Source organism: Nematolebias whitei, chromosome 18 (assembly GCF_014905685.2).
Source record: "Nematolebias whitei isolate Nwh7 chromosome 18, NemWhi1, whole genome shotgun sequence".
Taxonomy (NCBI): domain Eukaryota; kingdom Metazoa; phylum Chordata; class Actinopteri; order Cyprinodontiformes; family Rivulidae; genus Nematolebias; species Nematolebias whitei.
In genome coordinates, this window is record NC_056515.1 from 37,119,221 (window position 1) to 37,132,719 (window position 13,499).

Here is a 13,499-nt window from a genome sequence, read left to right on the forward strand (position 1 = left end):
GTGTCATTTATTCTGTATTTACTATATTTTCTGGTGTATAAGTCACACTTTGTTGACTATTTTGCATACCCTGCGACTTATTTATGTTTTATTCCCCCTATTTATAAACTGATTTTTGGCTAGATATGACAGTTTTCATTCATTCTGACATGGAAAATATTGAACAGGGCCATTTTTAGCCGCTAGATGGCACTCGAGTAGTATGGCCTGCTGTTGTGTCATGTAATAGGTAAAAGTGGCTATTAATGACACAATCAGCTTGCCATAGCCTGCCACCTTCGTCCAGCTCTGGGATCATGCATGGAGCAAATGTCAAATCAGCTTCATTTCGCTGCGCCGCCCCGACGAAATGCACTAATTTGACCACTGAAGTGCATTTATTAAGTAAAAGTTCAACTGAGACATGTTTTACTATAATGTTGAGCAAACAAATAATTGTTTTAGGTGCTTATCTTGTTAAATTTCAAAGAAATGCTCTGCGTTCCTCCTTCCTGATTTCCTCTCTGTCTGCGCGCTCCCAAAGGACCGAGGCAGCGAATACTTTTTTTTTTTCTCTCTGTGCTCCGGTGAAGTCGGACGTGTCTCCCGGTGCTCCGTCCCCCTGATCATCTGGTCTCTCAACAAAATTGATCAACTTTTCCCAACAGGAGTCAAAGTAAGGAGGACCCTCGACATAAACAAATTGGAATCATGATGGCAACTAGAATTCTGCTGTTTGGCTTGGAGAAATCTGGATTGTCTACAGATTCGTCTGGATGTGTCGAAGCTTGGCAGCACTCAGACTGAATTATGTGGAGCTGCGTCAGAGCTGGAGCAGGCTGATATCAGAACTGTGAACTTTCTGGCAGCAAAAATACCGTCTCTCCTCGTGTTTTCATCCCTTTTCTCATCTAAGCAAAAATATGTATCCGCTTCGTGCACTCCGCTCATCTTTCGGACGACTGTACGTACATGTTCTTGTTGTATCTCGGTGCAATGATAATAAAGCTGATTCTGATTCTGAAATGTAGCTGATTTGCCCATTAAAGTACATTTATTAAATAAACGTTAAACTGAGACACACCTTTACTATAATTTTGAGCAAACAATTGTTTTCAAGTGTTAATCTAGTTAAATTCTTGTTAAAATCCTCCCATGCACGCTCCCGCGGCCGACATTTGGTAGCAAATCGATTTCTGGCACAACACCGGCCCACATTTCCAGGTTGTCAGCGGTGATGTGTAAAAACGCAATGCGTCAGTAGTGACGCATAATAGATGCAACTCATACGGCAGAATGACTTATTTGTTTTTTTCCATTTTATTAGACATATTTGGACTGATGCGACTTATAGGGCGGTGCAACGTGTACGGCGGAAAATATGGTAAACATAAATTCTTTTGTCAATATGGGTGCATAAAGAACAAAAATGTGCATGGTGATGGGAGGTTTCTGCCTCATTCTCTGTGGATTGAAGCTGCTTTGCATTCTGGTTGTTCTTGATATGACTGAGTGTTATGGTCTTCCAAATGGCTGGGGGTTAAACAGCACATGATGTGGGCGAGGAGAATTTCTAACAATAATGAGGGCTTTTCTTTGCATCTTTCAATGAAAATGGCCTCCAAGGATGGCAATGAATCCCTCTCTGACTCAGCCATTTTCATCATCAGGATCTTACTGTTAGTCTTGATGCTGTTTCTCTATAAAAATGTGATGTTGATTATAAGGAAGCTTTCAATAGTGCTCTGGTAAAAGACGGATGTAGGGGGAAATTCTCACATTTCAGCCTTCAAACAAAGAGCTGCTAAGAAATCCCAAGTGATGCAGACATTGCAAAAATTTCTGCTGCTGGGTCTCTACACAAGAAACACGGATGAGGGTGACATATAAATGACTCTGAAGTCACAATCAACTCTCGAGTTTTTCAGATATTAATGTAAAATTTACATACCAGCTCAATTGTTGCACCATTGCTTTGTAAAATGTTTCATATTTGTTGCTGTACATTTTAACATTATTCTATCATCAGCAAACTCAGTAAGGTGATTTATGCTCAATTTGGCTGTATAGCCATGTTGTGAGGAGAATACATAACAAAGGACTGAGTACAAATCCCTGAGGGACTCCTGTGCTCAGTTTGATGGAGTATCATCAGTTGTTTGATAGAAAGTCTAGATCCAGTCCTAGATTTTTCAGTCCCACTAAAGAGAGATTCACTGTAAAATGAGTAGGATTGTTATATTAAAAACTGATGATAGATTGTCACACAGAATCCTGACACCCCCCCCCCCCCCCCACACACACACACACCCCAACACATCAAGTCAAAATCATGCAAGCTCAAAACGCCATCTGATCTGACTTGGTTTGTTGGGGTGGGGGTGGGGGGTTGTCAGGATTCTGTGTGACAATTTATCATAATTTTTTAACATAATAATCTTACTCATCTTGCAGTGAAGCTTTCTTTAGTGGGACTGAAAAATCTAGGACTGGATCTAGACTTTCTATCAAACAACTGATGATATTCCATCAAACTGAGCACAGTCCCTCAGGGATGTGTACTTGGTCCTTTATGTATTCTCCTCACAACATGGCTATACAAAAACAAAATCATGCAAGCCCAAAACGCCATCTGCTTTGTCATTTATGGGCAAGTTGTTACCATTGTAGAGGTACAGAAGTTGGCTTTAAAGCATCCCATAATTGGGTGTCCAAAGTTTTTCATGCTGGCAGAGGTCAGTGCCACAAGCCTGTACCGTTTTTTTCTTTGTATAAGTTGCTGTTTTTTGCATAATTTACAAGCCCTGAGATTTATAGGCCGAAGCAACACATTTATGGATTTTTCCCCATATTCATAAACCATTTTTTCGCTGAGATATGACCGTTTTCATTCATTCTGACTGAAAAAAAATTGAGCAGTACCACTTTCAGCCACTTGATGGAAGCAGAGTAGTAAAAGTAGTATGGCATGCTGTTGTATCATGTAACAGGAAAACGAGGCTATAATGAAAAATTCAAAGAAGTTCAAAACAAAATCTACTAGACTTTATTCATTATACTTTATACTTTTTTTCCTTGAACTTTTTTGAATTTATCATGTCCTGGATGACTAAAAATCTTCACCAGCTTTTAATGATGCAATCGGCCTGCCAATGCCTCTCCACCTTGGTTCTGCTTGCTGCTTGGACTGACCGTCAATCCAGCTGCACTGCCCAGGCGAAATGCAGCTAATGTGACCCATTAAAGTGCATTTATTAAGCAAATGTTAGACTGACACACATTTGCTATTATTTCGAGCAAACAAATAATTATTTAGGTGCATTTCTTGTTAATTTTCAGAGAAACGAGCTGCGTTCCTTCTTCCTTTGCGCGTTCATGGAGCACCGAGGCAGCAAACTATTTTTGAAACGCGGCTGATTTGACCATTAAAGTGCATTTATTAAGCAAACATTAGATTGATACACATTTTAATATAATTTTGAGCAAACAAACATTTGTTTTTAAGTGTTAATCTTGTTAAAGTCCTCCCGTGCACGCTCCTGTGGCCACCATTTGGTGGCCTATTGGTTTTTGGCACAACACCGGCCCACATTTCTGGGTTGTCAGCGGTGACGCATAATAGATGCGATGTATACGGCGAAGCAACATATTTATGGATATTTCCACTTTATTAGACAAATATGAACAGATGCAACTTATAGTGTGGTGCGACGTGTACAGCGGAAAATACGGTAGTCACACAATCGAGGTTCAGTATTTTTATTCGTCACAGATATGATCAAGGTAATTTTAAACTGTGCAGGTACGGCAGTTTACTGGAGAGAACGATCTTGGAAGATTTATGTAAAAGCATCAGTCTTTCAATGTGTGACCCAGTATATTTGAAGCTCCAGCAGCGTTGTGTGGATTGATGCTTTGACTCTGCTAGTTGAGGGAAATTTAAGTAGAACATCCAGTTCTTAGTCTCGTGCTGCGTTTTTCTTTTTCGGAAGTTTGGATTCCAAGCGAAGCCATGGTTATTAAATTATGTTTGGGATTATTTAGAGATGGTTGCAATGACGCTTATCTTGTAATGATGACGAATAATTTTGTTCTTGTAATAAAAAAATATATATTCCAACTAAAGAAAATATCTTTATCATAGATCAAATTGAAATTCATTGCTTTCTGGCAGAAACCTTGCGTCTCTAAAAACTATTTTTGAGGAAATGGAAAAAAAAAATTTTTTCATTTAATTAACAGTGTGGTGAAAGTTCTCAAGCTTACTTGGACACTTCTCAATAGTTAGCCAATGAAACTGCAGAAGTGTGACCAGTTGGGTTGATATATGAGGAAAAAAAAAACTGAACTTGATGAAAATTGGAGAAACAAGGTCATGGGTCCAAAAGCAACAACTTTAAGGAACATCAGCACATTTACATGACGTACCTGGTGTAGATGTATATCAGCTCGTCTGTGTGGAAACCGCTTCTACAGTGAGTATAAAATCTGATATTCTGTTTATTTCCATGCAACAATATAAAATGAATATTCAAAATATAAAAATGAAAAGACACATTTTTGGGCACACACTGAATTTGTGGGTTTTTAAAAATACATTCATCTTAAACTGCTGCAAACGAAGAGCTCTGAAAAAGATGCACCTTATTTTTTAACCAAATGCTGTGTTTACTTTTTGGTAGCCGAGTGCGAAACAGCAGCCACATTGCTCGAACAGCTGACTGAAAGTTATATGAATGAAGTGATCCTTGAAGACAGGTGGGGGTGGAGGCAGGGACCAGACAAATGTCATGATAATCGTGGAAAAACTCAAATTGAGCAAGATGTGGGCGCCCTGCAGAGCAACAGAAAGAAAAAGCGAGGGAAAAGCTTAAAAGGAAACGGACGTAGGTAGAGGAGTATGCAAAAATACCACAGTGAGTGCTGGACAGATTGGCCATCTGGACCTCTGAGCTGACAGTTTGACATGTTCCAAGAGCGGCAAACATGGAGCAAATTAGCCAAGTCATGGCCCCCCTCCTGTGACATGCAACACATTGCGCAGGAAGCCTAATTAGAGGGCTGGTGGGACTCGCAGTGAGCGTCACCGTGAACAGAACGATCGAACAGAGATCAATGGTCTGCGCTCTAAATTAATGAGGCTAATGTTGATGTGACAGCCTTTTCATGGGGAGATCTACGGGGAGAACTTCCACTCTTGACTGGAGACATGGAGAAGTACACAGAACGCACGAGAAGCATCGTTGAATATTTTAATTTGACCAATTAATATTGCTCACCGGTAAAGTCATCGTTTTAATTAGAAAAGATTCGGTTGAAAGTGAACAAAGGATACGGCTTCTGACGTAGTATCAAGAAACTCCAAGCATACGTTTACATTAGAAAATTATTTTGCTTTTGTATAAAGATAACATTTAAAGGTTGAAACTGACAATCCACAACTCAGTGGGTCTCAATTACCAAAAAAAAAAAAAGATACAAGCCCACTCACAACCGTGAACAACAACACACGTAGTCCTTAGAGGGGAGGGCGAACTGGGTGATTATTCTAAGGCAATGGTTCCCAACACTTGTCCTTGAGGAACTCCGTCCTGCATGTTTCCTTGATATGACTCTCCTGATTCTAATTAATGGGTGATTAGCCAATCCTTAATTTGAGCTGGATTCTGCCAGAACAAGGTCTCTTATTTTGACAGGGTGTGTTCCAGTAACTGATTGCTTGGATCCGGTAACACTCAGCCTTACTAATGATAAAGTTATGAACAAATAAGACTTAGATTGGAAATGTAAACTGAAAGTATTTGCTTTTTTTTTTAATTCAGACGTTATTTATACAGGTTAGTCTCATTGAGCCACAAGGACTCATTTACAAGAGGGACCTGTTCAAGACAGAACACATTGTTTACTGTTTTTGTTGTCTGTACGTTACGTCAACAATAAACTATAGTAAAAATGCAGTTAAAATAAAAGTAGTGTATAAAACAATAAACCGGGGTGCGGTAAATGGTACATAAACACTCATTTTAAACACCACTTATGAGCATCTACTCTTAAAAAAAAATCACCACCCCTAAAAGAGTGGTGTGGGTGAGTGCTGAACAAGCTAACCAAGCAGTTGTATGTGGGCAGGAGCTCCCAGACGGGTGTCTGGAGTTTTTACATGTGGAGTTGGACAACAACGAGCAGGAAAAGAGTCTGGATTGGGTCCAAGCCCAACTTACTTGATGGTTCCATCAATTAAGGGGGAGGGAGCGATGATTCTTGACAGAAGGGGAGTGTTTACAAATGTAGTTCGATGTATATGTTTAACGACCCGTTAAAATACACCAAAATGCAGGAAATTGCATCTACTTTGTTCAAAAATTTCTGGGGGAGGACCCATAGACCCCGCCCCCTCCCTGCTGGCTCGCCCAATATTTGCGTTCCATAGATTTGCTTGCAAATTATGCCCTGTGATTAACCGGCTTCTGCAGAACTTGAAGTAATTAAATCACTGAATCAGGCGTGTTGGCGCAGGAAACAACTGAAACATGCAGGATGGTGTTCCTCAGGGACCAGTGCTGGGAAACCACTGTTCTAAGGAAAGTCAAGCGTGTATTAAAGAAAAAAGTTGTACAATATAAAGCAAAGCTGACGGTTATCTTTCAAACGAGCTTCCTGCCGCTGCAAGACCATTTATTCACAAAGACAAACATGTTGCACCCAAAAAGCCACTTCAGTAGCAAAGCACTGCTGGACATGGAAGGAGTTGAGGCGTCTTTGTGTTTTAAATGGATTTCTGAAAAAGAAATTAAATAAAAACAGATCCCGGATCAGTTCTGATGGACTTAAAGGTGAGCCAAAAGCAAACAAAGATCCAATTGGCTCTTTGGTATTTGGTGCTCAAACACATATTTATAAAGTACAACAACATTATAAACATTAGAATTGTAGGAAATTACATTTTCATCACTGATTGGAGCTTTTTTTTTATTCTTGCCTCGTACTGTCCTTCGATTGAACTGGATTGTTGATGTGTATTTGCATTTGAAAAGAATTTAGGAAACATTAAAGGGGAAAAAATAGCAAACAGCATTTTTCACAAGCTTCAAACAATATTTCCAGATGCTGCAAAACTTTCACCAGACGAATTGAATTCCTTTTTACCGATGGGTGCTTGGGACTCTTAGTAGTTTTCTGCTCCAGTGAGGCACCATCATAGCATAATTATAATGTTTTTTATTATAAAAGATTCTGAAAAATTATAGATTGAAGCTTTATATTGATTCAAAATATGGAAACTAACTTCAAATTCCACACAGTAGCACCATCTTTGATGCTTTTACTGGTGATGCGTTGCCTTCACGCTTATTGTACACTGCCAAGTGGTCCTTGAGGAAATGAAGAACCATATTGTTTTTTATACAAAAAGATTCCAGTTTATTATACTTGTTCCTTTAGGAGTCATCTTCTAAGGCTCTGCTGTTCTCCTCACATTAGGAAAACAACCACTAGTGTTTGTGATGTGAGCATCCTGGAACGTGCCAAAGCTGAGGGACCCCAAAACAACCAAAAACATAGAAAACTATTTAAAAAAAAAAAAAAAAAAGCTTTTTCTCCTCTTCTCATTGGTCCATTGTCGTTTAAATATCTTCTTGAATTGGAATGACAAGATCCAGGTTAGTTTATGTCTCTTTGATTTGTGGCAGCCTTGCAGAGGAAGTTCTTTCGGAGAATTAATGGATTGTAGGCACATCTAACCAGGCTCCAGGTAGCGGGCGCGGGCAGGTGTACTCATTCTGCAGAAAATAAAAAAAGATAACAAAACAAAGTTAACACAATTGAACAGCTGCTCTCTGCTAGTTGAGCAGTTGGTGGTAATAATGTCAAATTAATTGCGGTGCTCAGCGATTCATTAACGGTACAACGTGATTGTGACGGCGCCGCCAAAGCAAATAAAGGAAAGCAATTAAGTTGATAAAATCCCAAGTGGTTAGACATGTTAATGGGCTGTGGTGGTTGCTTCACAAAGCTCTTATTATTAATTTTGAAAACAATAATTAATTTAAGGAGAAAATCGTTCAACTTTTTTTTAGGTAAATTTGCACACTTTCACTAAAAACTACTTTCAGTTAAAACCTGAAAAGACAAAGTGTGTTAGTCGTTGCACCAGAGAGCAGTTTTACACACATGGGTCAACAAATGGGCCGTTTAGACCAGTCAGGTCTGAGGAACGTGGTTGTTTTTGGTCTGTTAGTCTCACTCGACTATCATAAAATTATTATTTTCCTCCTTAATACTTAAAAATTAAGAAAGCTGGCGTCAAAACCTGAAATACAGTTATTAATCCATTATGGTTTGACTGTGTTCCTATAGAACTAACAAGAAATCACGAGACCAGTTGCAATTAGGCCTGTCGTGATAAACAATAAATCGATTAATCGCATGATAAATGAAAATTATCAACTCATTGTAATTTATCAGTTTTATAATTTCTTCGTGTCTCTCTTTCTACTGAAGACACCGGATGAAAAAAGCTCAACTCCGGTGCTCGTCACTGACCCCTTCCTTTCTCTTTACTCTTTAAAATCCATTTTAACTGTTCAAAAATCACATTTTTGGATTATTAAAAGCAGCTAAGCTGAGAAGCTAAGCTAAGAGCTAAGCTAACAGGCCGACCTCGAGGAAAAAACCTCCATCATGTTGAAGCTCCAAAACTTACAGTTGAAACCCTTGCCTTTGTGTAAAAAGTAGTTTTTCTCTGCAAAAAGAAACTGAGAACTTGTTTACTTTTTTTTTTTTTTATTATTATAAAGCTTTGTGTGGAAAATGCTGTGCTAAAGAGCTCAAACCACACCGAGCGTCCGCCATTTTGAGAACCAAAGAAAGGAAGCACAGCCCATGTCACGTCAAGGGGCCTCCCTCCCATTTTTGTTCAAGAGACACGCTGCTCGCTCCCTCACTATCCATCCTTCGGTTCAAACAGTCTTGTACTGCCATCCGGTGGTCGAAAAAGGTACTTCACACAAAACAAATTAAACATTTCTTCTTAAAATTGTCAATAATTACTAATTATTGTCAAATTTCAAACAATATTATCGTTTATCGGAATAATTTCTGAGACAATAAATCGCCCAGCAATATTTGTTATCGTGACAGGCCTAGTTGCGATATGCGGTTGACCTGACTGTTGGGGACTTCTTGTTGGATGTCCCTAAAGCTAGGTTGAAGACTAGAGGTGACGGAGCCTTCTCTGTGGCAGCACCCAGACTGTGGAACAGCCTCCCTCTGTCTGTTAAGATCTCTCTGTCAGTAGATCAGTTTAAGTCCAGACTGAAAACACATCTGTTCTCTCCGGCCTTCACTCAAATTAGTACCTGACCGACTCGAGTTTTGGGGAAATCGCAGCAAATATGCAATAGTTGTCTTGGTTTTTATTAGTACTATTGTTTTATTGGTATTTTACTGCTTCTTTTATCAAAGTTGTATTTTTATTAAACTCAATTTGATTTCTTTTATCATATTTTTATCTACAATGTTGTGATTCTTGTGAAGCACTTTAGTCAGTCGTGGTTGTTTTTAAATGTGCTATATGAATAAACTTTGAATTGAATTGAATTGAAACCTTTAGAGGTTTTAGAGTCAAGTTTCTCAGAAAATTTCAGACATGTTAAAACCTCACACACCACGTGACCTTGCATCTAACCAGAAATTATTTCCTAAGATTTGACTCAAAAGGATCGTTCCTTAAAGCCGTCGCACCGCAGCTAAATTGCCAAAGTGGCCGGTTACTAGAGGATGGATTTGTTTTTCAATCATTGGATAACCATCTACCACTGTTTAACTTTTAGTCTCGATATAGCTAAGCCACCTTAGTAAACACAAAAATGGCAAGTATTCAGCTGATTTGACAGATACTTGGCTAAAGTTTAGCATAGCAGTAGCTGGGAGTAATCCTTGAACTATGCTTGGAACTCTAATTAATGATATTTGTTAAAATGTGGCCATTGACTAACAGAGTGAAATGTGTCAGCAAAATATCACATAGATGATGTCAAGGAACAGTAGGTTCTTTATTATTTGAACATCCCTGCTTTTTGTTGTTTTAAAAGGAAAGCACACCGTGATTTTCTTAATTTGCAAATGACAGCTCAAGTAAAATATTTTATGTCCATATGCATGGCATGCAACTTAAAAAAAAAGAAGTTTTATAGCAATATCTTGATATAAATGTGTAAATCTTTAAAGGTGAATGCATCCAGTAAATGACTAAACTGTAAGCTGTTTAGAGTAAATGCAACTACAGTTTAGTCTAAATGTAATAAACTACATCACCAGTAGAGCAAACATTAAAGTAATTTATAGTAACCACTTTATAAGCAGCGTAGAATAAATTTCACAAGATGAATTTAGATCACAGACCATAATAAGCTAACCATGGTGGGTGAATACATCGGCACCTTCAAATGTCAGAGTTTGCCCACAGAACAGTTGCTGAAATGTTGCAAATTAGTGAGATTTTGACATTTTCTTTTAATTTAAGAGCGCCGGGCTTTGAACTAAAGTATGCAGAGGCACAGTCAACCTTCTCATTCAGGTCTACTTCCAAGTAAACCATTCCTTTACTTTTTATGAGTTTTTATGTGTCACAGGTAGAGGTCAACCAAAAGTAGTTTCACCAAAATAAGACCAGACTTTTGTTGGGACAAGCAATTTCTAAAGATTTCCAAAATAATCCTGGCTCAGCCTTTTTTGTCGCTCGAGCCGAGATTGTTGTCAGTTTGAAGCATGTCTCAGCAACACAAAGCTCAGTCAAGTGTGCCCTGAGCAGAACTTTTGATTTAAGCGTTATCAACTGGGCTGACAAGTCTTCAATCAACTCTTTATCTTCCTCTCAGGTGGATGTGAGTGAGAGAAGACTGCTGCACAAATTGTCATACCTTAGACAATTGCAACGGAGCACAGAACTGTAACAAACCGCAGCCGAATCTCCGGCTGTGCTGTGAACACGAACACACGAGAGCAGAGGCACTAAAGTAAAAGTACACCGCCCACTCGGAAGGCAGGCAGACACAATTTAAAATAAATTGGGGCAAAACGGTATCTATTCAGCGTTTTTACCATTAAAATACCTAAAAACATCATTAGTAGCATTGTACCTGTAATGGAGCATGCACTGATACTGACGGACCTTTTTATTTTCTATAATGGAAATAATGTAATTATACTTTGTATTATAGCTTTTAAAGTAAAGCACTAAGATAAAGATGGGCCTTGTTGGAGAAATTTATGGACAAATGTATCCTCATTCATGCTCAATAATCCAGGTGGAAAAATCTAACAAAGTTAAGTCAGGTCCTCAGGTTGGATTAAAAAAAATTGTTGAAACGTTTCATCTTTTATTCAAAAAACTTCGTCAGTCTGAGGAGCTGCACTAAACTCTGCCTTATAAATACGTATCACCTTCTTCATAGTGGATCAACCAGTCTGCTGGTGACAGCCATTCACATGTAAAGGAGGACCATCAGCCTAATGACCGATCGTTAGTGCCCTGATGTAGAGTTACACTCGGGTCCAAATAATCTGAACCAACTTGGCCCCAGCCAATAGCCATCATTTCCAAACCCCACCCAATCCGACAAATTAACAGTAATTACAGGTCCGACCCCCCCCCCCCCCCCCCGACATTTTTAATTAAGCGTTGGCTGATTATACTACTGACTATTATTAACAGTTGGTGGACGCGTGCAGCTGAGGGGGCAGACGATCGGAGCTGAGGAGCCATCAAAGCGCATGAAATGCTTCCCCTGCTTCTGCCTGCATTGGACCCTGCTTTGACATGTCAGATATTTTGTGATCTCACCTGTTTGGCCGCGCGCGTCTGCTGAGTGCAGAGGCTGAATGAACGTCCATTTGGGCTGATGGATTTCTGGCAGTGGTCCATCTGAAGCATAACTGAACCTTTACCTCTTTCAACTAGCCGGTCAGCGTGCAGTGTATGCCAGGTGTAGTATGGCAAGCCATGTTTGCATATATTGGATTGTCGGCTGTGCGCGCCCCTGACGCAATAAAAAGCCAGACAGTGACCCAGCCCGCACATTAAGCACATTATTATGGCCCGGCCTGGTCCAAATCCGGGTTGGGCGAGGCTGGGCTCCAGGTTTGGGTTAGAAATGACAGCTCTACCCTGATGGCTGCTTGCTATTCAGAGGGCTCAGTGATGCTAGCAATAACAGCATTGTAAGAAGGTGAAAATTGGACACGGAGGCCTCCGCTCCGTTTAATGATGGACGGTTTCTCTTCACAAAGATGGTTCCTTCACTCCTCTCTCAAACCAACATTCCTCTCTATCAAGGATGTGCACATCATCCTCCCTGAAACAGTGACTGCTGGCTTATGCCTTAAGCCAGCAGTCCATCAGGGCACTAATGATCGGTCGTTAGGCTGTTATCTTCATCCCTGAAAGAGGGTTGGTCCACTATGTTAGATGTTAATTATAAGACTGAGTTTAGCGCAGCTCCTCAGACTGACAAAGTCTTTTGGATAAAAGACAAAACTCTTCAATATATTTTTTTAACCCATGCAGAATACCTGACTTAACTTTCTTAGACTTGTACAACAACGCTTCTCTCAGTATTATCACAGTTGTCCTGGGCATTGAAGTTGGTCAATAAAATATGCACATCACAGAATACAGTTTTACATATCTACACACAAAAACAGCTGCACAGGTTGCAAGTCACTTGTTTGGCGACACTCAGAATTCAAGGAGACTGCAAGTGAAGTTTTACCTTCACAGAATTAAATCAAATGTAAATGACACTCGTCTCCTACATTTGCAGCCCAGTGAGGTATACTCCCGATATCAAGTCTTTTCTCCTCCAAAGATTTTTTTTTCCACAGTTCTTTTAAGCTTGCTTTTGATTTCCAGAAACAAATCATGGTTGTGTTTTAGCAAAGATAATTATTTCCTCTGCAGGATGAAAAGTCTGGCATTTTTCCTGGTGGTTTTAAACTAGATTACTTGACAGATACATCTCCCTAGTCAGTCCAAAAACACATTGTCACAAATAATAAAATCAAAAACTACTTGTAACTCTTTTTTTTTTTCTTTGAAGACAAGATTTATTTATAGTGTCTTTTATTTTGTAAGGGTATGTGTTTATGGTGCTGCCTGAAGGGTAAAGGGCTGGAAATTAATAGCAAATAAATAATGCCAAACACAGAATCAGGAGGAACATTGCAGGTTCCCGTGGAACCCTGAACCAGCTCTTTAACCTTACTAGGGTCCTCAAGGGGGCATAGGAGTTTGCCCAATTATGCTACATGTGTTATGTGGACTTGGAGAAGATATTCAATCATGTCCACAGATACTCATTGTGGGGGTGGGTTCTTGGTGACTATGGGGTTGGGAGTCCATTGCTATGGGCCATTCAGTCCCTATACAGGTGGTGCAAGGGTTTGGTTCACATTGCCAGCATTAAATCAGATCCCTTCAAGGTGATGGTTTGACTCCACAAGGGCTGCTCATTGTCACAGAT

General features: G+C 39.5%; 1 protein-coding gene across 1 annotated transcript in view; it reads right to left on the reverse strand.

The window, feature by feature from the left end:
• Positions 1-7,590: 7,590 nt before the first annotated feature.
• Positions 7,591-13,499, reverse strand: part of lrrtm4l1 (leucine rich repeat transmembrane neuronal 4 like 1) — a 38,668-nt gene continuing 32,759 nt past the window's right edge. The window contains exon 4 of the mRNA XM_037692066.1: positions 7,591-7,757. Within this exon, the coding sequence (XP_037547994.1) occupies positions 7,695-7,757 (63 nt within the window). The 3' untranslated portion in view covers positions 7,591-7,694. The remainder of the gene's footprint in view (positions 7,758-13,499) is intronic.